This window comes from Oenanthe melanoleuca, chromosome Z, assembly GCF_029582105.1.
Source record: "Oenanthe melanoleuca isolate GR-GAL-2019-014 chromosome Z, OMel1.0, whole genome shotgun sequence".
Classification (NCBI taxonomy): Eukaryota; Metazoa; Chordata; class Aves; order Passeriformes; family Muscicapidae; genus Oenanthe; species Oenanthe melanoleuca.
In genome coordinates this window covers 36,149,424-36,175,691 of record NC_079362.1, presented here as the reverse complement: position 1 = coordinate 36,175,691, position 26,268 = coordinate 36,149,424, and the positions used below count along the sequence as shown (strand labels likewise).

Sequence of the window (26,268 nt, the reverse complement as noted above, 5' to 3'; positions counted from 1 at the left end):
TGCCTAAGGAAGGCAAAAACAAAAGTTCTGTACATATCTGCATGGCTAAATATTGCACATTTTGGAAAAGCTGATTGTGACTACATTTGCTTCCTTTCTAATAAGAAAATTATTTGACATAGACACACATTACACCTTTCTAAGCCACATCCTGCTTCATTAGCTAGGCTCAGCTAAAAATCATTGTAGAGTTTTGCCAATCTCTTGTAAAATTAGTTACTGTGCTGTCTGCAGTAGAGACTACATGCTGAGTTCCAAATCTGCCCAACAGTATTTTCTGCTTTGCAGATGGTCATACTGTGGAGTCATTTTCTTGGCACAAAACATGTTGCGTATTTTGAATATAATTTCAGCATTCGAGTGTATTCAGTAAAAAATCACCAGCATTCTGAGATTGACCTACACTGCTTTAAAGAGGCTTGACATCTGAGACAGAAAAAAAGGACATTTTACATTGCCATTTAGTTCTGTTAAAAAGGCTAATGCCCTGGTATCGTTCATAGCTTTAGTGATATTTTATTCTGTTATACAAAATAGTCCACTCAAAAAGCTCAGATGTGTTCCTCTCTGAAACATCATCACATGAAAATATTCTCTATTTTTTGATTGTGCTGGTCCTGCTCTTAATTAATATGATTTAATTGATTAAACCCCAAAATTCTGGAACTCATATTTCAGGGATATGGCATACACATAGAAAAAGTGCAGATATTCTCAGCATATTTGAAAAAAGTAAAACCATCTCAAATAATAAGATGAGAAAATGTGACTACATTTTACTCTGAAATGTTTTGTATCAAAATATTTAAAACCTACTAATATTCTCTTGTTAAGGTATTCTAGTGTCCTGTAGTTCCCAAGTTTACTTCTCCCCACCTCAAAAGCTTAGGACTTCACAGGTTGAAAAACAGACATCAAAAGACCAACTTTCTGAATGGAAGAACTGTTCACAGTTATTTCTTAACAGTACTAATTGACAGTTCCTGTCAATTTTAATCATTACCAAATATTGTACCAGTATTTGCTGAGGAGAAATAAAGTCTGTACTAAATTTAAAATAACTCGCTTCTGAAAAAATTAAAAAAAAAAAAAAAAAAAAAACCAACAAAAAAAAAAACAAAAAACCCAAAAACCAACAAAAAAACAGAGACCAAAAATACATTTTTAGAAGTCTGTTTAATAATTGAAATATTTTTTGTTCAGTTGCAAAACAAGCAAAATGAGCATGGGCTGTTTGAAGTAGCACAGGGGACATTCACAACCTCTGAACCAGTATTCGACAGCAGACTGACAATGTCTGGAGGATGCAAGGCTGAAGACGCAGCTAAGGAGAACAAATCAAGGATATGGAAAGGAAGGGGAGGCTAACTCTGTGGCAAAGATGCACCTACTGCCACAAATCCAGAGTACCATGCAGCAGCACCCCTGAGGGGGAACGCCCACAGAATCTGGTGCAGAGATAAGTGATGCCATTTGTCACCATCCTGACTGAAGTGAAGCTTGTCTTGTCGGGAAGCCTGAAAGAAAACTTTTGTGGAATAAGGTGACATGAAGCAGATGTGTCACACAAGCTGATGATGTCTCTTGTAGAGCAAGATGATGACAACTCTTCTTTTTCTTTTTGTAAGCTCTTCATTCTGTTTCTTCAAATGGAGTTCTCTCACACGTAGAAAATCTAAAAGCAGAAAACGAAAGGAAGCTGGCCAACTTAATGTTTTGCTTATTGAAAAACTTTATACACTCAAGTGGTTGGCTTTGGCAAAATATTAGGCATAGAATACCACATGTAATTTGATATGCAGTATGCAATCCACCTAATGGTAGTTATTCTGAAGATGTTTCTGCATCTTCAGTGTAAGACTGCCATTAATCTCCTAAGAGAAACCAATGCCGTTCAAAGGACTCTTTTGCTTTTATTGGCAAAGAAACTTTTCATCCACTGGTATGCTCAGTGCTCTGTTCTCGGTATTTATAGATGACCTATCTTTTAAAGGAATATTTGAGACAATTTCTGAACAACTTGTACCTTCTTTTATAACAAGCAGCTTCATTCATCAGTAACAGAGGAATCTACCTGATCTTGGTGATTTCTTCCAATACAATAGTTCTGAGCAGTGGTCTTATTTTAAGAAATGTAGAGTGAAACTTGTTTATTCCACTGGCACACTGCTTAGATATATCTCTTAACTTCGTATGCACACACAGTTTTGATGAGCATAAAGTAAGAGTATATGAAACCTTGGTGTTGAATGTTCAGCTACAAAACCTTCCTTATAGACCAGACTCCAGCTGTGAAGAATATAGTCAGTGACACCAAAAACATCTAAAAATATGTACTTTAAGGTTTAGATCTGCTAAGTTGCTCAATCCTTTAATGTATTTTATGACCTTCAGGCTTTTTTCCACTCAGCCACTTATTGTAGTCCTGGTCAGAGAAATGGAGAGAGAAATTAAAACTGTTTTCTGTTGCTATATCAGGATCATAGTATTCTCCAGTCTGGGCCCAGCCTCAGGTCATTTACTAAAGCATTTTCTTTCAAAGAGTAGATATTAGCAGATCTTTCAAAGGCAGACTGACACAGGAAACTTTACAGATGTAGACTGAAAACCTTTAGTCTAACAATTGTTTTTCTCTAATGCCTAACTGGCTTCATGTCCAAAGTAGGATTTTGGAGAGAGGTACCTTACAAAAACTCTGTATAACACAGATGACACTTCATAAGTATCTGGGCTGTGTTTGCCAAAAAGGACAGTTCAGTGTTGATGAACTGTCCGGTGTGACTGGACAGGTCATGCGAACAACACACAAATTCCTTATGCCATCGACTCTTTGCATAATCAAGCTGCCAGGTGCTATTAGAAGAACTAGAGAGTGCCTTGGTTTCCAGATTTCTGTTAGTTTTTAATTGCAATTTGCATTTAAAACATGTTAAGACCAATCTGCTTCAGGTACTGCTTCTGAAGACCCATGTGGAGTCACCATCTTTCTGAAAATCCAGGATAGAGTGATATCCATAACTGCTTCTCTGACTATTTGGCTTCCAACTTTCCACCTTCCCCATCCTCCAAGAGGCTCTTTGTTTTCTTACAAAGGCACATAGACTGGGGGAGCTCAATTAATTGGTCTCACTCTGGCTTTGCATTAGCATACATTAGTAAAATTATCCAAATACTAGGTAACAATTTCCACACTAATACTGCATTGAAAAGGAAAGAGTTCAAACTCAGGCATACAAAAACCTATTTATTCTACCACATTTCTTTGCTAATAACAGTTTAACTAGCAAATGCAAATTATTCTCAAACAATCAGGCACTGTAGCTGTCATTGCCCCACTCAGAGTTATGCTGTATGAACTATAAAGATGTCTCCACCCACTTTTGAGACTCCTGCTCCCTGGTGAACCAAGCAGCAGCCAGCACCTCATGCTCCCCACAGTTTGACTCTGAAGTAACTGTGCTCACCTCTTCCTGCAACTGCAAATAGTCTATGTTTTCTGTCATCTCCTAAGCACCACCCTACACCCAGAGTTCACATGGGAGAGGGCAGAGATAAAACACACTCACCTTTAAGCAAGACATCATGTTAAGAAGGACACTGAATAAAAAATTCACTGCAGGTAACAGATTACCTATCTGCTTTCAAAAATCACAGGAGACACATTCTTGCTTTTCAATGTCTTCCACCCTTTTTTTCAGTGGTGCTTGCTGGCAATTTCTGCAAACAATACAGATACAAGTGAAACAGTGCATCGACTGAATTGCTTCATATGATTTAGCATTGGACACAAATACAACTGTAAAATTTGGATTTCCACAATCTCTCCTCCAAAGATATTTGCATAAAAGGATTTGGTTTAATAATTTTATTAATAAAGTTCAGGCCTCAAATTTGGAGAGGAATATTTTTCAAGCTGTTCATCCCACTAGAGTTAATGTAGGATCAGAGTTTGGATTTGGGTCCACTGCTGATATGAGGTATTTCAGTCCTCTGACCTATTGCTATTAAAACAACAGGCAACATAATATTTTACTCATCATGACTTTATGATGCTGCATGCAGTAAACTGATGTCATTCAATTAAATGCCAGTGAACATGCATCCTTGTAGTTCAGACTCAGATGTACAACAAACAGTGCATGCAATATTTAATTCAAATAGTGCATAAGTCACATGCATACAACACAAAAGTGAGGACTCATTATTCTACTACAGCTTTAACAATAAGCATACAAACATATTACACAAACTTCAAACACTGCACGTTGCAAAAGAATTTACCTGATTTTTAACTTATTTTTTTACAAAAAGCTTGAAGGCACAAAGGGCCTGGCCACAGAAGCTTAAGAGTGGCCCCTTTCTATGATGATGAAGGTAGGATTCGGATGAACTTTAACCATGAACTTGCCACCCGTGGTTAGCTCAGCAGTCTTGTCTGCTAGTCCTCCTGTTCCTCCACTATGCCGAAAATTAAATGTTTTTGTTTGTCTTGCTGCCCAAGAAAGTCATCTTGACCTTACATGTGTTACATGAATTATCACTGGGTAATTAAAGATGCAACATGTGGATTCAGCTGGCTTTCCTTTATCATTATGCGTAATGTCTGACCGTGGTCGGGCGCATCCTCTTATTTGCTCAAGAATTCACATGACATTACATTCATTACAGGAAAGAATAAATACCACTGATTTATACTCTAGTTCTTCTATTTCCCCTGGAATGAGAGAATCTTGAGACTTCAAATGTGTAATGATAAAGACAAAAAACTGTTAGAAATTTTACATAACTGTTCATTTTTCATCCAACTCAAAATAAGGGCAGCAATACCACTGCAAGGCACCATCAAGGTTATTAGCATCTGATGAAGAGTATTCCAAGTGAAAATGTTTGCTCACTGCTCTCACACAAAGATAAATGTATTGCTGCAAGTTTTAACATTTTCGTGTACAAAAAGTGAAAAGGCAAAACAAACACAAGTTCCAGGATAGGATAGATTAGACAGCATTAGATGGCACAAGTTGATATTTCACAGGACTGCACTAAGGAAGGAAAGAGTGCTGACCAAATTATTTACTCTGGGGCTTTGGTGCAGTTCCTGAAATTGAAGTCAAAGTTCTTCATTTGTCAGATACATCCATGCATGCACACTGATGTATATACTTTCCTAATGCATTATAACAGCTGTGATTTTCAAAGCCATTCAAATTATCTACACAACCTTTACCCATGAATTTCTTATCTCTAATTCACCAGAGAAGTGGAAATCTCAGTCCAATTTTTAAGTAATTTCTAAGTGCTCACTCAACAATTTAAGTGCCATTTACAAGCACTAATTCATTTAATCACAGAGTTGTCTGTGACTGGGATTAACAGTTTGTCTAAAATATACCAGGAGTTTTCAAGCAGAGCAAGAGACTACATGTCTTACCCTCCCATTACTGAGTCTTGTAAGTTTTTTCTTCCAGGAATTGATGCTGCTTATTTTACTTTGGGGATTTGCTCATCCTCAAAGCTGACAGAGACATAAAATGACATATGCAATAATTGGAAGGCAGAAAAAAGGTAAATTTAGGATTCCTAATAACTGACTTCCTATGTTTAAGGTCTGCAACATGGGAAAAAAAAGTAAGGTTAAGAAAGCAGGGACAGACATGTGATGCAGTGCTAAAAAGGGAGTAAGTGCTTTGTATGTGTCAAACATGATGCCTACTTATTAGGAAGAAATGCATCCAGGCTTCCACACTAAATCAAGTAACTTGACTAATTTTTTCTGTTTTTTAATCATAATTAGTATACTGCATAATGCCAGAGGTCATATCAGTCCAAGATAGATCATTTTCTTCTATAACTGATTTTGAAAGACCTTGAAAAAAATAACAGATTCAACAGGTGAGATGCATGCAGTAGGATAAATTTATAAAGATGTAGGTCAGAAGGAGATCGCAGCTGCTGTGACATCTGCTCCTCTGGTTAGAGGAAACAGCACAGAGGGGTTTACACAGAGAAGCTTTTGCTTCAGCTATGAATCCAGGCTCCTTGGCTGATGCAGTCATGGCTAACGCTATGGACCTTAGCCTTGGCCACACCACAGCAGAAGACATCAGGCTACCAGGATAGGTTTTTTTACTGAAGGCAAGCTGCAGAGAAACTGGCAATGGACATACTTAAAAATACATGTATGATGTAGCAGACAAAAACGTAACTTCCAGGTGCTTTTATTTTACTTGTAACCAAAGGGCTGCACAGACCATTTGGTACCAGGTGTCTTCTTAAGGGGGAATTGGCGCCTGTAATATCAGAACATCAGCCTTATTAATTCAGTATATACCTTGAGGCCTACATTATGTTTCTTAAAACACACCAGAAAGTTAACTAGCATATGAGAATTTTAGCAATTCCTTAATAATATTTTCTTAATAAACAATAGGCTCATATGTGAAATGCTACATAACAAAGCACGTGAGTACTGAAAACCTAGGACATGATGAGGATATCTAGAGCCAGATGAATTAATGAAATGCAGATTAAGATGCTAGATCCTGATTTGAAAGCCACTTAAAAACAAAAAACTTTTAATCAGGAACTACATTACAAAAATCATGAGATTGCTTTGTTTTATGATAAACAGAAAACCATAAATGCAAATTTAAAAAGCAAAACATGAAGATATGGCTTCCTGTTTGAGAAAAAAATAAAATCTTTGCTCTAGATATAATTAGACGAAGGTGGGATAACAAAATTATTTCATGTAGTGAAATATGCTGTAACTTCAACACAAAAAAATACAATTCCATGTTAGTTTCACAGTAAAAGCCAATAAACCTTTTGGTTTTTTTTTATTGGAGGAACTACAAGGCAAAGATATTTTGTTTGTGTAGACCATATTACTTCAGATCACCAAATATGCTTATGTATTCATGCTAGAGCAGTGCCTTTAAGCTAGGTAATAAGAAAAGTACAACACTATTACAATGAAGGCATTACAATGAAAGAAACCATGCAGAAAAATTAAGATGAATTCACTTCCTGATATAGAAAGGAAACCAAATAATTATCACAACTGTTTCATGAGCCAGTATCACTGTATTTCCAAGTGGTAAACATAAATATACCCCCTATATTGGAACAACAAGTCTGCTTAGATATGAAATAATTTTCAAAGGTCACTGAAATATTTGAAATGTACATGACACATTTATAAAAGAACAGTAGGTAAATTATCAGATGCCTCCATAGTCTACATTGCTTGAAAAACAGGATTCTGTCATTTACCTGTCCTTGGGCTTCTCTGCCTCTCACCAGTGCAGTATCTTGACAAATTAATGGTTAACTTTTTGTGAGGACATACATGGCCCAATTCAAAGCTGCTGCATGCAAGTGTAACCCAAAGTCAGTGCATATAGATGATATGATTAGCATCCAAGCCTAAAAACTAGCTATTTTTCTCATTTAATAAAAGAAGTATTTAGCTTTTTATGGTGTGATATATGGCTTTTGAAAGATTTATTTATTTGTCAGCCTCAAGGAGGTGAAATTCAAGCACTGTATCTAGTAATATCACTTTATATGCGTTTCTTTGAAAAGTATTTCTTTATCATTTCAATTCAAGAATTTGAAAAAGTGATGTCCAGTTGCTAGAAGACACCAGCGCTACATTCCTCTGAAATCAATGACTCGGATTTTCAAGTGAAAATGCCTGCAAAACACCATTCCTATAGTTCTCAGAAAATAATCTTCCTAGAAAAAGGAATTCATGGATACTTTTACTTCTTGTACTTAAATACTGCTCTTACAAAAATACCATGACACACTTAAATGATCTGTCAAAGAACCTAATACAAGCTTATTGTTTCTGAAATAAGTCTGAAAAAGAAATAGCTTTTTTTGGCCTCTGGTATCATTGCGGTGATATATTTTCCTCTATATTCTTTGTGCAGACAGTTTATAATCTGAGAACTTTTTGCAAGAAATTACTATAAAAACCCGTAAACACAGCTCCCTTGATTAATTTTTAGATCATAGTTTTTAAGCATATTCTAATTCTCACAAGCTTAAATGTCATTAAATTGGTACTCAGATTAGTGCCTTACTTGGCATAACAAACAGGCAAAAATTTTGTAAAGTAGCTCCTGCCATATCAAAAATCCATAGAGAAAATAGACTTTAAGTCCTGCTGAAACTTTATCAATAACATGTAAGGGATTTACGTGTAAAAGCAAAATTTAAAAGTGGACTTATAGTATCCAAAAATCCTTTAGCATGTGTTTGGCCTTTTCGCTCTGGGGACACAATTCAGAAGTTACTTTAAAAGACATAGTAGTACAAAATCTTACCTTGCAACCTGCATTCTAGTACTGAAGTCAAGAGATCTCATTGACCGTAAGACTTCTATACAGCCCAAGTACTGGAAGGAAAAAGAAACAGTTGGAAAATGTATTATAATTATGCTTGACTTCTGAGAGAAAGTGCAACTAACCATTAAAAGGCAATGTGCAATTCTTATTTTTACATTTGATTTATCCTGTGTCAACAGTAGGTTGTTGTGATGGTGCTGTTCTATGCCACAGATTTGTTACATAAACATTTTGTTTTATTTAAGGGTCACATTTCATTCAACATATTGTTTTATGTGGTGACTGTGATACACTCAATTTATAATACGTTGATGTGCTTTTTTTAGTTTTCTTCTATCTTAATGGATCCACTTTAGATACAAACAAAGTAAAAAATAATCTTAATGAGAAAGGAAGTGTGGTAAAGGCAATTTATCTAGTATTGGTTAATAGGACAAAGTTATTTAAAAGGGAGAGAACTTAAGTCTCATTAGAACAAAAAAAGCAACTTGTAACAGGGAAAGCTGAAAAGAACACCAGCAACCAAATTTCTTAATAAACAGCTCAGGGTTAGATGTGATTTAGTATTTTCATTTATTATAGTAGTAAAAAGGTGGGAAATACGAATATAATATACTAATAACCCATGATGGGAAATTGCTTTAACAGGGTCATTCAAGAAAGGAATGACAGAAAGGTTAGCTAATATTAACATAAGATCAGACTTTTTGACCCAGATTTCTGTCTTGCATCTCTGTGGAAAAAAGGGAGTACTGTTACGTTAAGGGAAGTTACTGAAAGATGTTAAAGTTCAACCGTATCTATCACTGGGAGCCAGAAAAACTCGTGTGAATCTTCTAGATTTGCTTCCAAAAGTGGACATAACTTGCATATGCTAAAGCCTAACTAGAGCTAAAGCTCTTGTCAGATATTTGGACCTTGTCTTTGCACAAACTGCCTCATGACTGGTATAACCTATGGCAGTATCTTTGCATGCAGGTGAAGCATTCAACCACACACTTGACTTTTGAAATTCCGGGGAACTGGGAAGAAGTCTTTACATCATGAGCCTCATAATGATGATCATGATGCTACTCTAGCACTGTGCTTTTATATCAGTTTTTCTGTCTTCACAGCATAATACAATCTATTTGGAATGAAACTGGTGCAAAAATCACATGAGGACACAATTTTTGCCTATTTGGGAATCTTATTTTTTGCTGAAAAAATAATCTTTTAAGAGAATGACTACATCAGTAACTTAATATCTAGAAATTTCAGTTAAGATTTTCCACAGAAACATGTATGTCATAAAATGTTAACAGGCTGAGGGAATATCTAGTTTGTTTTCACATATCCACTATTATTTAATTTACTTCTATCAAATGCTATGAAGTTATCACAACACTGAATAAAATTAGCTATAACTTCAACTGACTCTTTTATATTAAATTGTTTGAACTTGCATTATGATAGCACACAGTTTCTGAGAAGGGTTATCTCAAGATCCTTTTCCCAGAATATTTTATAAATCTTCAAATCTATATTTTTTAAAAGTTTATAAAATATTTGCAGAAAGCATCTTGTCTAAAGAGATCCTGGCACATGGAGATTTCAAGCTAAACATCATACTCTCAAGCTGTCATCTATCAGTGCAAAACTAGACAAACCTTACTACAAATAAATTTGGGTTTTTGCATATACTTCTGCCTGAGTACTTAAAACATATACAACTACATTTTCATGCTCTGATGAAGGAATCTCAGCCATTATTTGCTCTATTTTTAAGTATCCCAGAGGGTGATTTCATTTTCTTGGAGACTAAATTCTTTAGTATCACTTGAGATAATCAGCCGAAATCATTTAACTCATGCCAATAAACAGCAATGATCAATATTTTCTTGTTTTCTTTCTGTGTCATTTTAGTCTAGGATGCTTTCATAGATTAATTTTGCCCATTATTTATTTCATATGCCTTAAATTAATAAATTAATTAAATTAATTAAAATTAATTTTAATATGCTGTAAATTGTATGACTCTTCAAAGGTATCTCTGTGGGTTTTTTGTTAAAGAAATTTCATTATTTCATGAACATGTTAGTTTAGACCTCTCAACACTAAAACACTCTTGGATTGCACTTGTTCTTTCACTTACCTATATTTGCCACAAGTCTTTTAAAGCAAAGTAATTGCACGAGTTTGAGAACCAGGTCCAGCATTTTGGAAGCAAACTCTGGAAGGTATTTTGACAAGTACATGCAGGCGTGCAAATAAATACACAAAAACATGTGCACACAAGCCACTGTCAAAATAAACAGACAAAGAAGAAGACAAAAACCCATAAACATACTTAGAGGACGTGCATTCAGACTCCTTTGAGTCATACTACCTGATCTGCATTAACAAAAATAGAGACAAGATCAGACTGAAGGAAGGTCAGATGGAAAAAATTACCCTGTACTTGTTTTATGCATATCACGGAGACAGCTGAACACAACATAGTAAGGCTTGCAGTATTCCTGACTGATCGATGCAAAGATGGCAACTGATTTGCTGGGATAAAAGATGTGAACACTTAATCACCACAGCATGTTTTCAAGTAACGAAATTACTGTAAAAACTGACATTCAAAAGGTCCAAAGGCCAACTACAGGGACATATAACTCACCTACTGCTATGCTTCAATTACTCCCCAAGACCAACACTGCTGTCTAAAAATATCCATTTGAAGTACATCCTGACAAGGATCCACAGAAAGAAGACATACAACCAAGATAGCAAGGAAATAAATTATTCATTTATTTTAACAAATAAATACCCTGATTAAAAAGAAATGCTATCTTTTGCTTTAGGCATTCCATGAAACATTTAAAATATAGTTATAAAACACTCTACCTCTAAAAAACACTCCTCTTCATCCAGAACTTAATGTATATTCTAACCAATCAGCTACTGTGCACTGTGAAATTTATAAGTTCCTGCTATCATCCTCCCTCTCATTGCTCAGGAACCAAATATATCAAGACGTAGCCCACCTTGAAGTAGGAGGATTTGGGACTACCAGTTCCAAGCTTACTCAGATAACATTCTGCCTGCTGTTGACTTTATAATATTTGAATGAGTTTCCAGCCTGTGTACACTGAAAGGTACTATGTCCCAAGGAAAATGTATGAATTTCATATTAATGAATACCTTCCCATTCAGAGATTTTAGATTCATACTTTGCATGCTAAACAGTACCTTGCAGGAACCAGAGTGCCACATACAGGTGGAACCATGTAGCTCTCATTCCATGTAGTTCCAACATCCTTATTAGTTACAATTTTGACAGGTCAGTGTAAGAGAAGGCTATATGTCTCAGATTTCTGGTTTGTCCCATACGCGCTTGTTCCGTAATCCCTAAAGTACCTGTCTTCTTTGAGACTCAGAAAATTCCTGTCCAGCAACTAAAACTTTTTACTGAAGCCTGTGTAAAAGAGGATACTGAGATCTCTCAACACTTCTCAGAAACAGACATGAACACTGCCTGAATGCATTTGTGTACTTGGAGCCAAGAGGAAAAAAAAAAAAAGAAAGAAAAGAGAATAGTCACTGTCAGAGAAGCCGTTTGCTCTAGAAATACAACAACCTTGTTTGGTGCTTCCTAACAAGCTCTTCAAAATACCAAGTTATTGGAAGAAATTCTTCACTGTTGGACTGAGAAACTGGTAGTAACAACAGCAAAAAATACTTTTACAAAAACACAGCAAGAACTTATTCTAATATTGCATCAGGATGTCGCTCCATACAGCAGTGAAGCAGTCCAACCTACATACATGTCAAGCAGATGAGTGTCAGCCTTGTGCATAGCATATCTACCCATCACCTACTCTCAAACAAAATAAGATCTCCCAGCCTCTGAATCCAACTACCAGAGTATCGTCAGCTCATCAAAACTGCATGGGTATTCTTAGTAAATTGAAATTCACTGGTTTTAATCTGTATAACCAGATGACCATCATCAGATCTGAGTGGTTCACTGTTTTGCAGCTTTCCTGCCTTGTACAAGTCACGTGAGAGATAACATGGTTACATCAGCAAACAGACATACACTTGTATTGTTAGACAAAAATTAGCCTGTGCCTTCAAATCTTGATGTATCTGAAGTATGCTCTAACATTGCACAGCTGCAGATAATAGCCTGGGGGCTCAAAAATTAGATTCTGATCCATGGGGTTCAGGGTGCTGTATGGAGATCTAAGTTTCAAAAATAGAAATAAAATAAGCTGGGCAATTCACTGCAATTTTCTCACCCACGGGCTTAGGCTGTGCTTTTACTTGGCATGTGCAAAAGTGAAAAAGTGAGTATCTTTTCGCTTGCCACATCTGGTTCTTATATATCTCAAGTCATACGCCTACATTTTCTTTTTTGTTGTTTTTTAAGGGATAGGGGAATTTGTTAGCTTGGTTTTGAGGGTTTTATTCTCATTTTATTCTCATTCACCAAAGAGCTAGTCCAGAATAAGATTATGCCATGGAAATAAATGAGTAGTTAGTATGAATTAACTGGTGCTAGTTAATTATGGTTGAGGATGCCCCTATTTAAAAATAAGAGTTTTTATTTCAGATTCTTTTGCTACTAGTGCAATAAGCATTTATTTATGCATCAAAATGACAGTTCTCTCTAATTTCAGGTATCACCATTAACAGCTAAAGGAGCTTATGAAATGTGTGCTGAAAGTTCCACAATGTTCCATAATATTGAAAAATTATTTTCAGGTTTGCTATCTACCCTAAATCACATCTAGATTCAAATTCAGATGCTCACTAACAAGCAGGCCATAATAAAAATAGTAACAGCCCAGGACTTGATTTCAAGATTGCAAGTTTGTCCACATATAACTGTGGATACAGACAGGATTTTCAACAATATTGATATGTGAAAAGAGGGGAAAAAAGAAAAGGAAAAAAAACCAACATAAAATCAGTCCAAGCCAAAAGCAGCCCAAGCCATAGCCAGAGACTGCAAGATTGACAAGTATTTTATAAAATGAAGTTTTCTCTTTAGCAAATTAATATGAAACTCAATCCCTTTCATATCATATTAAATGAAATTCCCAGCTTAACTAAATTTACCATACCCACTTTACAAACAACTGAAATGGGAATAAACCACCCACAAAAAAATTTAAACAGATTTTTTAAAAAAAATTTAAAATTACAAGTCTAAGAAGGAACTGTAACCACAAAATATTCCCTTTAATAAAATAAGTTAAAGAAAAATAGTAAGCGTGACAATGTTTCCTAGTTTTTTAATTGTGCTTTACAAGAACATTTATTACCCTGAATATCTTACCAGCTTGACTGAGACATGCACCACAAAATTACTTAACTCTGCTAATCAGTAAGACATGGGCACAAAAAGAGAAGATACCAAAACACATTTGCTTCTTTACTTCATATGGAAATCGTTATATAGACATACGTATTTTATTTATTTATTAAAAAGTATTTTATTTATATTATTTGATTAACACTTGAAATCTTTTAAATTCATTAATTCATTCATACTGAAAAAACATATATGTAAAGGCCCCTTATAATTCCATAGTAGTCATTAACCCAAGATGTGGCTCAGCTATCCAAAACGGACACAGATCTGAGAATCTGGTAAATCTTTCTGGACTCTATGATTAGCAAGACCTGCACTCTAATGTGTTTTTGTGGTCTTTTTTGTTTGGCTATTGCTTTGTAGAGTTTTGCCTCTTTGTTTTGTGGGGTTTTGCTTCTTTGTTTGTTTTCTTTTTTTACCTAAAGAGCTGCCCATTGCTAAGAGGGTGTTGTCAAACATCAGGGAAACCCCTTCCTGGTAGATGGAGAACCACTGTTCTGCATTATCACAACAGACATTTCACTCAAACTCTGGCATCACAGAAGTCTGCAGGACACCCTCTTGCTTCAGGTGTTGTTGAAAATACAAAGTATTTGATGAGCAGAAGAGGCAGCCTTTGAAAATGCCGGGTACCATCAGCTGAACAGATAGCAGTGTGATTAAAAGGAGGTCCTGTATGCACAAAATCATTCAGATTTATGCTACTTTACCTAGCCCCTTTCAGCTGAAGAATGGAATGGAAAATTTGTTCTGTGACATTTCTAATGTAGAGTAAGTTATAATATTAGAAAAAGCTGTGGGCAGAACCAAAGACTAGATATTCAGAGAGAAATAAATTTGTATAAGCAGTAGTCACAGAGTTTTAAGTAAGCTGCTAGAGATTTCAGTTTCTCTGAAAAGTTTGAACAGTTTGGAATATAAATATATTTCCCTTTAAATAGACTGCTTAACTATCATGTAACATCATATTAAAATCTTAGCTAACATGCTCTTTCAGCCATGCCATAGCTTCCTGCCTTTCCCTCTCCTTGGGGCAAGACATGTCTTCAGACATTTATGCAGGTCTCTGGGGCTGCCTGATCACTGTGCTCTACCCATATATGCCAAAGCCCCCAGTCTGTACCTTTGCCCTGTGCTTTCCTGATACGTGCAGAACAGTGTACCTGGTTGTGGAAGCAGAAATCCTGCATGAAAGAAGCACTGGCAGCCTTGTTCTGAATGAGGAAAAGGCCCTATATTTAGACACTATCAGAATTCGGCACCAAAAATGTGTCATAAACATATGCTGCCATGAAAAATAGAAAGGCTGTCTTCTGTGCTTTCATACTTTTGCAGTTGGTAATTTTTATACCAGTAAGTAATCATGTACAGAGCTTTACAGTGAATCAATGTTTCCGTCCAAAGGTTTTTTTCTCATTAAAGAATGCATCTTCCAATCCAGATGGAAAACTCTAAGTAAGGTTTGAGTGAAAATGGAACAGAAAATCTTTGAGGTTCAACTACAGATAAGCCTCAACCACTCAGTGTAAATTTATCATCACAAAATCCTCCATGAGACAAGTAAACCAACAGAGCTTTCATACAGTAGAAATGATGATGGATATGACTGTCAATTACATTCCTCTTGAAAACAGGTGGTTCACTTTTATAGCAATGGATGAGAGAACACAGTTCTCCCAAGAATACCTCCAACTCTGGCCAATGTCTTCCTATTTCCTCTTGTACAATAACTTGTTTCTGGAGCAAAAAGAGATTATATGTCTCAATATATTCAGACTAACAGTTCTTAAGTGGCAAATGATAGCCAACCTTTCCTATGAATTGTCTTACCCTGTGAAAGCATTCTGGCAGCATCTCACAATCAACTCAACAGTAAGGATGCAGAACCTCTTAAAAAAGGCAAAAGATTCAGCTAGGAAAAGAAGATATTTTATCTTATCTTGAAAAGCAATTTCTTAAGTCAACTCTGAGGTCTCATTTCTTGCTAGGGAGGGGAAAGATATAACCAAGAAACAAATTTTGCTTCTGACAATTTTCTAATCTCCAACTCAAATGGGGTTGAAAACAAAACATCTTCAACTAAAGTACTTTTTTCTTATTTTTTACTTGCAAGTGGACGAAACAAGATTGCCAACGTCATGCTCAAAAATATTTATGTAGTAGAGATGCTAAATGAACAGGGCCTTCACTAGATTTCAGAAAAATCCCATATCGATAGTTTCACATGAGCAATATTTCTTATGTTCCTACCTTATTGATAAATGTTCTCACAAAACCTCAGTAATGTTAGAATCAGAATGTTAGAATCAGACACTCACACTGGACAGGGATTTATTATATTACTTTAAATGTAAACATATTGTATCTTAAGCCTCAATTTTTTGTATGGACTAAAGATTTCCCTTTAAAAAGCTGCATTTGAGGTAAAAAAACTCCACAAGTTTTAGCTCTTTAGGTTTAATTTTAAAAATATGTAATAACAGTGAATGCAATTATTGCAGTGTGAACCACTTAGAATATGCACTGCAGTAGCACAGATGAATTGCTTCATTTTCACAGCTGCATACTTTAATTCAGTGAATACTTTCCAGACTGCTTTGCTGCTACCTTGAATATCCACTAAGATATACTTCCCTTTAAAGCACCATGCAGATTAGTTCCAGCAGCTTATGTTCTGCATCAGAATTCATTTAACACAAACACACAAAAGATTCTGCAGCCAAAACAATATGCTTCAATAGTTGTAAATAACAATTAGACATTTGAAACTGTAAATATGGACACTGTAAATATATCTAGGTATTAAAGAACTTGCTCTTCCTCAGTCATTAGAGAGCAAGAGAGTCATGAGCAAGTAGAAGTTCTTGATGAGGAGTATCATTAAAGCACAGACTCAAAAGATGAAATGTCTAACAGGTGCTTTTCCACTATGCCAAATACAAACCCATGTTAAGTATCTGAAATGCATATACTGTTCTGCTTTCTAAACTGTGCATTTGGAGGTGTGATGTAGGAAGGACTTGTCACTGTTAAAACAGAAAATCCAAAACATGCACAGAGGGAGAGGGAGTACTTTTTTATATGAATGCCATATGTAGCTATGGTCTTCATCGAAAGAGTTCAGCAATTAAATCAGATCTTCCTTCTGAGTCCTTACCAATATTTACCTCCCCTATGCTGAAGCTATAGCTTCTTGTGTTCTCAGTAAGAGTGTCCAAAAGATAACCTCCACTGTGCAGAAAAAAAAACGGGATACAGGGAGAGGCTGGATGTAAATAATGAAAAGTCTCTGGAAGGTTTCCTTGCAGCAGAAAGGCTGTGAAGAGGCAGAGCAGCTCCGGGAGGCCAGGGGCACCACCAGGCCCTCCATGGCCCCAAGCAGGCTCACTTTTTCCCACCACTCCCAAAGCTCCCAAGGCCAGGGTCAGCCCAGAACTGGCACCTGCAGCTTCCAGTTTCTGCCCAAAACCAAGCAGCCCTGCCTTTTCCTTTCTTTCCATCTTTTCTCTTCTTGGCAGAAATATATTGTTACAGAGAGTTCATACAATGTTTCCAGTCAGTCAGTGCTTGCTGCTTAGTTTTTCTACACAAATAATTTACAAAAAAAAAAAAAGTTAGAAAAAGTGAATAACACTGTAGCATCTGCACTCAACACTTGGTGACAAAACAAGTCCCTACATTTGGTGACAAAGCTAGTGTTTCTGAAATATTCAAATTCTTTGGGAAGTCACAGGTATTTCTAAAATGTCCTGTGGTTCATGAAAGCAGCTTTTCTATAAAAAAAAAAAAAAAAGAGACAATCCTGTTTCATATAATTACTTTATCACAGGTAAGCAGTGTCAAATGTTATTCAGGAAAGACGTTGTCCCATGAGACATTCTCTCTCTTGCATAATTCCTTAATTAGTAAGAGTCAAAAAATAGAAATAAAGCCATCTTAGTACAACAACATATCCAAAGGATAGAAATGGTGCTAAGCAAGTATAGACAACACCTTAAGACAAAATCTCTTTCTTTTGTTCATGTCCTTGTTATTGAAGGTATTTGTTCAACTTCTGTCTCACATTTCAGGATTTATTCTAAGGTTAAAAAAAAAACCAAACACCAAATCAAAAAACATGTATCAGTTTGATGGTGCTGTAGAAAAAGTAAAGCCTAGACAGCTTTTTCTGTCTACCACACATTTATATTTTTGTGTCACCCTATATCCTGCCTATTTTTAGTTTTTATGGCTTTGGTTGCCATTTCTGTTTATTTTCAGATGTGTTTTTTTCAGTCTTTGAACTTTTAGCTGTGACTTGGAATATCTGATTCAGCCTTATGAGACTGAAATCTCACCTGGCCCTATGAAAACTTATTTGAAAAGCCAAGGGGAATATCTAACCTATTAAATAAACATTCTAGATTATCCTTACTGAATTGTGTCTAATCTCTCCAGAAAACAAGGGATGAGTGGAAATGTGCTTGCACTGAGTCCCATTACTATTCCCATCACAACTCAAATGGTCAGGCTCTGCCTCAGACCTGCCTGCAGCTGACAAAGGTAGAGCTGCATTACATTTTGTCATAAATATATAGGATCAATGAAATTAATATTGCATGACAATGCAGAATTGCAAAGAAGCAATACTGAACCCTCTTCCTCTATGAAATTTGTTTCATTGCAAGGGGGAGTAAATCACCTTGAAAGAGCATTAGTAGCTGGAAAGCTGGTTGTCTCTGACACTACACATAGTAGATCAAAGCTTTTTCTCATTGTAAACAAGAAAATTTAATATTGATACTTTGTGCATTCACTTGAACTTTCAGCTATAAAATTAAACCCGGCTGTAGCACAAGTATATCTGTTGCGTCAGTGGAGACAAGATTTCTCTTTGGCTAGGAGAGAAAAACACCATGGGACAAAGGAGAGCCTTTTCTCCAGTAGCACAGAAGGGCACAAGTTTTCCCTGAAGATCTTGATTCATGTGTGTGTTTTCATTGTGTTTGTAGTGGCAGATATTTACATTGGGCACATGATATTCCTACTGTAAATATTGTTGGAAGACAAATAAAGGAATCAACCATCCAATTTCCAAGGAAAAACAGAAGGAATTCTGCCTGAATGTGATTTTTCCCTCCTACACTGACCAGATAAATTCATCTAGGAATTTTAAAACTGTAGGACATACCTAACTAGCAGGATAAATAAGTAGCAACAGTATAATTTTTGCTTTAGACAAAAATACTCCATATAAACACTCCAAATGTACTAGAGAACAGACATTCATGTTGATAGCTGAATCCTTCAACTCTGAAATCAATACATGCTTTGCTTTCTACAGAACGTGTGCAAATGTACAGTAATAGTATTTGATTCATGTAATTAGAATAATATTATAATTAAAGACTCTATGATATGATTTCTGCCTGTAGAATCTGATCTCTTTTTTTCCTATTATTGGGCTGTATGACAGGCCCACAGTAGTTCAGGTCCATGAAGATCAAAAGAAAGGTTTTCAAGTGAGCAACAGGCATCAATGTCATTCTTTTATATAATAACAGTGTCCAAATAACGGTGAAGGGAAATGGAAAGGATACTAACTGATCTCTCAGGAATATGGTACAATAGGAGGGATTAATTACTTAAACCAATGCTGTCTTTGTCACTTACTTCTCTCTCCCCTAATCTGCATGCATGCAGCTTTAAAACCCACAGTGATAAGCCAGTTTCATTAGTCTTTGTTAACACTGTTTGTGCACCCAGGTTGAGGGTAGCAGACTCTGAAGTAAAAAGTCAGTATTCTATCCTATTATTACCATATGACTGAAACACACAACACATTTCTTAAACACGTAAACCTCATTACAAACAGGATGCTCTGGGACTGTGTTTTTATTAGAGTTATATGTACAAAATCCTACTGAGTATGTTTGTAGTCAGGCCATGCCAAATGATCAGTGATTAACCAACAGCACTATCTCAATTTGAATGACAAAAGTTGAAATTAAATCTGATTAAAAGAAACCCAAACAAACTTCCATACTTTTTTTCTATAAAGAAGATAAATTTAACCTAAAAGAGAAAAAAGCTTCGCTGTAATTTTTTTGTTTGTTTATTTGTTTTTGTTGTGGGGTTTGTTTTTGTTTTTGTGAGAGGCAAATCAATTCTGGCTAAAACAGGAAGGGAAAAAACAAAAAAAAAAAGAGAGAAACATTTTTCCAAAGAGCCCTTCTTCTAGGGGAGGGCAACATATGATGCAGTTTCTACTTTGTTAGCTCCATTTAAGGCTGTGCTTTGCAGTCTGGGTTAGCTATTAAAGAGACACAGCAATTCAGTTCATCCCCAAGCACACACTTAACTTCCAGTGTACAAAGGTAGCCTCAATTATTTCAATGAGAATGCTCCCGTAAACAGTGTCATGTAGGAATGTTTGCAGAACTGAAGCCTTCACTTGGTGATGTGTTTGCTTCACAATGATGTCTGTTTTCCACATCAGATAGAAACTGCTGTTAGTCCCTCACAAGGAATGAACATGTTAAAATGTTAAAGAAATTATTACAGCTAGGACTATATTCTTTGAATACTTTGCTATAATAATAATAATAATTTAATGTCCTTTTTATTGAAATATTATTGCCCTGACTTGCAGTGATTCTTTTGGATGAAATAGTTCTTCCTTCCTCTCTCTTAAATACTATATTTCTATCCGATACTTAACACTAGATTTACCCAGATCTGTTCCATACTACTGTGTTGGCTTTAAATCCTACTGGATTTTTCAGATACACTTCATACAGGTATATAAAATTATACATTATTTTTGGTTTATTTGGTTTTGAACTGCTGAACAACAGCATTCTGAATTCTAAATTCATTGACACTTGTTACAAAATCCAGCCATGACTTACCTGAAGACAGAAATGAATTTTGCCTCTTGACTGTTCTCATTTTTAAATAAACGAAACTCCAAAATGTCTATAACATTACCCAGTTATACTCATCGGTAGATATTTATCATTTGAAACAACAGACTACATTGAAACATTTGACTGTTGTTACATTACTCAGTTTTTTTACACTTTTTTTATTCTACAAGTTTGTTTTTCTGACAACATGAACACTTATAAACTCTCTCTGTAGTAACCAGCCCCACTGTAGGGAAAGTACTGAGCTCTTTAAGGACTTCAAGCACAGCAAACCACTTTTTTTTTTTTTTTCCCATTAATTCATTATTTGTTAAACAGCCCAGCAGTATCATTAAGATATCAGTACTTGACTACTTTATTCCCAAATATGTTTACAGTCATTATCTAATTTGTTACTAAAGTGTTTTTTGGGGTTGTTTTTGTGAAAATCTTTATGTTATAATATATATAAATGCAACATGAATTCCACTGGGAGGAAAAAATTTAGAAGGTGCCAGAACTTCTGTGACTGAAAACAGTTGCAGTGCAGCAGATCATGAAGATCAGAATATAGCTACAGTTTACCATAAACCTACACCCTTTTTAAGCATTAGAGTTACACTGCCTATTTTTAAAATGAGTGATATGGGAAAATATGGGAACGGCAGTGAAGATTCAGATTTTTCATACATTGCACATAGGAATTTTGGAATTTTGTGTCTCTTACTTCAGAAAATTCCCATGTGAGCTATCAAACTGCCCAGTAGTTACAATTAACCCTGTCCCATGACTCATTTTCTGTTTTAAATGTGGATTGATGACAAAATTGTAACCCAGTGCACATTTGCAGAAAAAAAAAAAAAGCTTTGCTGGTTAACAGCAAATCTAATTTTTGTCTCATTTAACTAATAGCATATGGAATTTTCTGAAAGGCATATGGTACTAATTAAACATGGTATGAGGCCCCCAGACAGTCAGTATAACCATGAGGTATCCAAGGAATATTTCCCCTCAGTATACATCATCTGTGTATTGATTTGATGGTCTGATTGGATAAAAGCCTTGGTAGCAAACAATGTTTAAAGATTTGGGAACTGCACTTCTATTCTTATCCATATGAATGCTGCAGTTGCCAAGGAAAACTGAGATAGTTAATAAGCAAGCAAATTAGGAACTAATCAGGACCAGTTTATTTTCATTCATTCATTAACCACTTACTTTGGTATTTATTTTCAATCATTGTTTTTACATTTACAGCACTGTTCCATGATTCTTATGCCAGAAATCATGAAGTTAAAGTAATCATCATATTTTTCTTTTAACAGGAACAATAAACTAGATTCCATACATTTTAATGATTAACAAACCACTAACAAACACCTAAAAGTAAGTTGTTTTGATTGATTTTGAAAATTCTGATGTATACAGTGTGTATAAATGCACACCCCACATCAATTGCACTAATTAAATATTTGTTCTACTATCTCTGTTAGGCATAGATAAATTACTCACTGTAAATGTTAGTCCACTTTTATATAACTTTAATTCTCTTTCCAATTCAAAGATATGAGCTTCCTCTAGCATACAGTAGGTCAACTACTGAAAGGATTAAGAAATTGAATGCTATGTTTGTTTTGATTCATAGTGATCATTTCAGGTAAAACTAACAGCAGCAGAGTATTCTCACGGTCATTATTTGGCTTACACTATCCCAAGCAAAATAAAAAGTAAAATTGTTGAGTCCCCTGTGAAAATGGTAAATGACATTCTGTTAACCAGAGTATTTCTGTGCAAAAAAACATCAGAGTCTCAACACCACTATGTCTAGTGTCAGCAGGTTATTTTTATCGAGACACTTTTTGAAGAGTAACAGACCAGCAGTTTGTGGTTTGAAAGGTAGCACTGACTTTGTAGTTCCAGTAAATTTCAGAGTAGTAAAAAAGACAGTACAATTTCAATAGTGCTCTGAATTGGCCAACTTACTCAATCTACCACCACCTGCTAAATCTATTATCACCACTAACACAAAGAAATGAAAACTGCTTCCTAGTCCCCCAACAGCTAAATATGCACTCTGCCTTTGATAATGAGACTTGAGAAAAAACAGTGAGAGTTAAGTAACAGGGGTGTCACTCAATTTTCAAGCATCCTGAAATAAAGTCACCTGTGACTCTTATGCCAAAAATAAGATGACACTAAAAATAGACCTGTAATATTAATAGCCTGCTGCAAAACAGTTTAACACTTAAGATGCAAAAGCCTCTTGGCAAATGAAACATGGCAACTGAAGAATGAATTCTGGACAGTAATTTTATTTTTACACTTTCTGCACACTATGTTGAAAGGTGTAACCAGACTCTTACCTAGCTACAAAAAACATTGCATATACATTTATCTTGAAGGCTCTACTTTAACAGGTGGTTTCAAAATATTTTCAAAGCATACAGAAACATTAAGTTTACCCTGTAAACTTAAGATCCTCTGCTCTTGACATGCAGTATCAATGAACTGAAAAGAGCAATAACATTTAAGGTGGCTGAATGCTCATTATGTAAAACAAGCTGCATTTTCCTGCTCTACCCACAACATTATTTCTAATGAAACAGAATAAGAATTGTGCTCTCTGCTTTACTGCTCTAAGATTCCAAATATCCTTTCACTTTAAAAAAGCTTGCCCTTAGAGATTTTTAAAACTGAAAAATGCATGCATGATTAGCAGTCCTCCTCACATCAAGGACTGTGTCTTTCTTCCTGTATATTGCACCAGACATATTGAAAGCCTACGTATCCAAGATTTATACAGTTTGCTAGATAACACTGAAAACCTAAATTCAGAAGAAGGCTAAAAAGCCCAAATCAAATCAGGAACAAGATTTTTATACAGCTGTACAACATTATTTGCAGGTTTGCTTTAATGTAACAAATTAACACAGCTTCTCAACCCTTCCTTCCTGCATTTACATTTCATGTATTATGCACCGAAAAAAAAAAAAAAAAAAAAAGATCCTTTCAGCCTGACTATCCTGTCAGCAAAACCAGCAGAGAATTTTTCATTGATAAAAACAGAGAATGGAAGAAAACAGACCAACCTTCACAATGTACGTCACACCAGGTCCCAGGATCTTCTCACTCGAGTGCAGCCATCCTCGAGAGGATTTATCGACAAAACTGCTAGTTTGATTCCAATCTTCACTTCCCAGGTGCATTTCCTCTGACCGTGCTTTTTTCCCCATACTCATCTTGCTCACGTCCTGCTGAGAACACGAAGTGGCAGAGACAAGGTTACATGTGTTGTCTGAAGCCCCTGCTGCTGAACTAGAAGCACTCGAGCTTCCCTGCAATTTGGAGACAGCAAGCTCCTTTACTGCAGAGGAGAGGTTTTTGATACCCAAAAGGCTGCCCGTGCTAGAGAGTTTCAAGTGGGACACTTTATGGATGAGGGTACACAGGGCGGTGGGTCCATCTTCTTGGTCCTTGCGGAGAACCTCTGGTGAGACCAGGTACGAAGGAGAAGCTGAAGTTGTAGCAACTGCTGAGATCTTGCTGTTCATGGGCAAATTGTGAAAAAGATCATCAACAGATGTCACAGAATCATTCCTGAAGCGGTTATACTTGGTACGTTGAAGCATGCCCTTCTATCTGCTTTCCTGCATATGTTCTGGCAAATCTGATGCCAATGCAGGAGATGCCTGTACTAACATAGCAAGGAATTCATAACGACACGGAGAGTTAACAAGAGTTTAGGGTAAAAAAGAAAAGAGTATAAGGAAAAAGGAAAAAAATGTATATTTTAAAGAAATTTCTTTTGGTTCCCTGTTAAGGTTGGGTGAAGTAACAGTTTTCTGTGACTGAGATCCCAGTCCTGCTTAGAGCTGCCAACTCGCTCGCAGCAAAAGCATGACTCACACAAATGAGAAGGACCCTTTTCAACAAAAGGCTGTGAACACTGCAAATCACTTCCTGTAGCCAAAAAAAAAGGAGAGAGAAGAAAAAAAAACCCACATCCACCCACTTACAGCACACTAGCACCAATCAATTCTCAAATTCCCTTTTCCTATCTTCTCAAACAGATACTTCCTCCCAACCTTTAATTCCTATTCCCTCCCACCACCCTTTTAGTACCAAAGGCAATTACCTTTAAAACTGAATTAATAGCCTTTATGAAACACCACACTTTATTAATCTGTTAAAATGTTCTTCCACCTCACATATTTGTGAATCTATGAAGAAATCACAATTAAAGAGCAAATATCTGGATAATATTTGCATACATATAATCCCCCTCTCCTGCCCCTGCAGCAGAACACAGACACCTTAAACGTTTTCAGAACAGGTGAAAAGAACTAAAGAAAATATGCATTTTTTTCCACAAAAGCAGCCTAACAGTGTCTTTTTGTCAATGCTGTCCCTCACAGAAACTGTTATATTCGAATTTTGATAGAGAAAGAAATTCTTCTTCCCTGTTATTTCACAAGAACATTCTATTTTAATGCAGGAATTACATAAGTACCTATGTGTGAAGAAAGGTATTTTTCTGATGTCCGACAACAGGCTTAACAGATGTTTTTTCTTTCACAACTGTATTCCCTCCGAAGAAAAACATGAAGAGGATCTTCAGTTCACTGGAATGTTTGGTTTAATTCTGAAAAACTGAAAAAACTCTAAAAGAATATTAAAAAGTCCACGTAGCAGCAAACTGACATCCTGCAGTGGGGGAAAAGAAAAAAACAAAACAAAACAAAACAAAAAAACCCCAAGCTTTATTAAGCACAAATGTCAGTCAAAAACATTTGATCTGGAGAAGTAGCAAAACATGCAAAAACCAGGTATTTCATTTATCCTGCAATTTCTTTAAAAGTCCAAATGTGTACAGCATTGTGATACACAATGCCCATCACAAGCCTTATGGCTTTTTCATAAAAATCAATCTGTTTTGCAAAACAGCTTTTAAATGTAGGACAAGACACTGCATTATAAACAAATTCAGACCAGAGAAGCTGCACAGTGCGAAGTAATTTTTAAAATAAATTACTAACTGCAGCACAACTTAAAGGAAAAAAGCCTATGGAATTCCTTCCTTCTCCCACAACTGTAGGCTCCAACATATAAACTGCAAATACAGTGAAACAGCCAGCTTAAATGCAGGTATTTAATTAGTATATTCATGACATACTGAATTAAGTCAGCACCTCTCATCCCAGCAGTGATGAATAATGGCAATGTCCTAGCCAATGTAAAGCAGTTTTCTACTGATCTGCAGAACAGCCTTTCATCACCACACTGCAAACCTGCTACAGCATCCTCACAGCATTCATTCCTCTCGTCATCCTCCTAGCACAGCAACAGCAAATATACACACCATAGCCTATTTTTACGTGTCTCTACTGCCCAGAAAACCCTACTGCTCCCGAACGGCTCTCTTCATTAGAAGCGGCCAGCAGGACTGCAAAATGTGAATGAGATGCTGCGCGTGTGAATGAAAGGGCTGGCTAGCATCCCCACATTTCTGTGAATGAAGCGAGGCCTCGCAGCCTCTGCCAGGCAATCCCTTGGGTGCTCACCAGCCCAGCCAATACCAGCCGGCTTTGATGACTCATTCAGCAAAGCCTTGCTAAATAGTGGAAGATCCCATTCCCAGCGCAGGCGGCACCTTTTTTGCTGCAACACCAGAAAATGA

General features: G+C 36.1%; 1 protein-coding gene across 1 annotated transcript in view; it reads right to left on the bottom strand.

The window, feature by feature from the left end:
- The window catches only part of SHC3 (SHC adaptor protein 3), a 51,895-nt gene extending 27,373 nt beyond the window's left edge, over positions 1-24,522 (bottom strand). The window contains exons 1-2 of the mRNA XM_056514648.1: positions 23,681-24,522; positions 8,334-8,404 (exon numbers count right to left, since the gene is read on the bottom strand). Coding sequence (XP_056370623.1) covers positions 8,334-8,404; positions 23,681-24,220 — 611 coding nt within the window. The 5' untranslated portion in view covers positions 24,221-24,522. The remainder of the gene's footprint in view (positions 1-8,333; positions 8,405-23,680) is intronic.
- Positions 24,523-26,268: the final 1,746 nt, after the last annotated feature.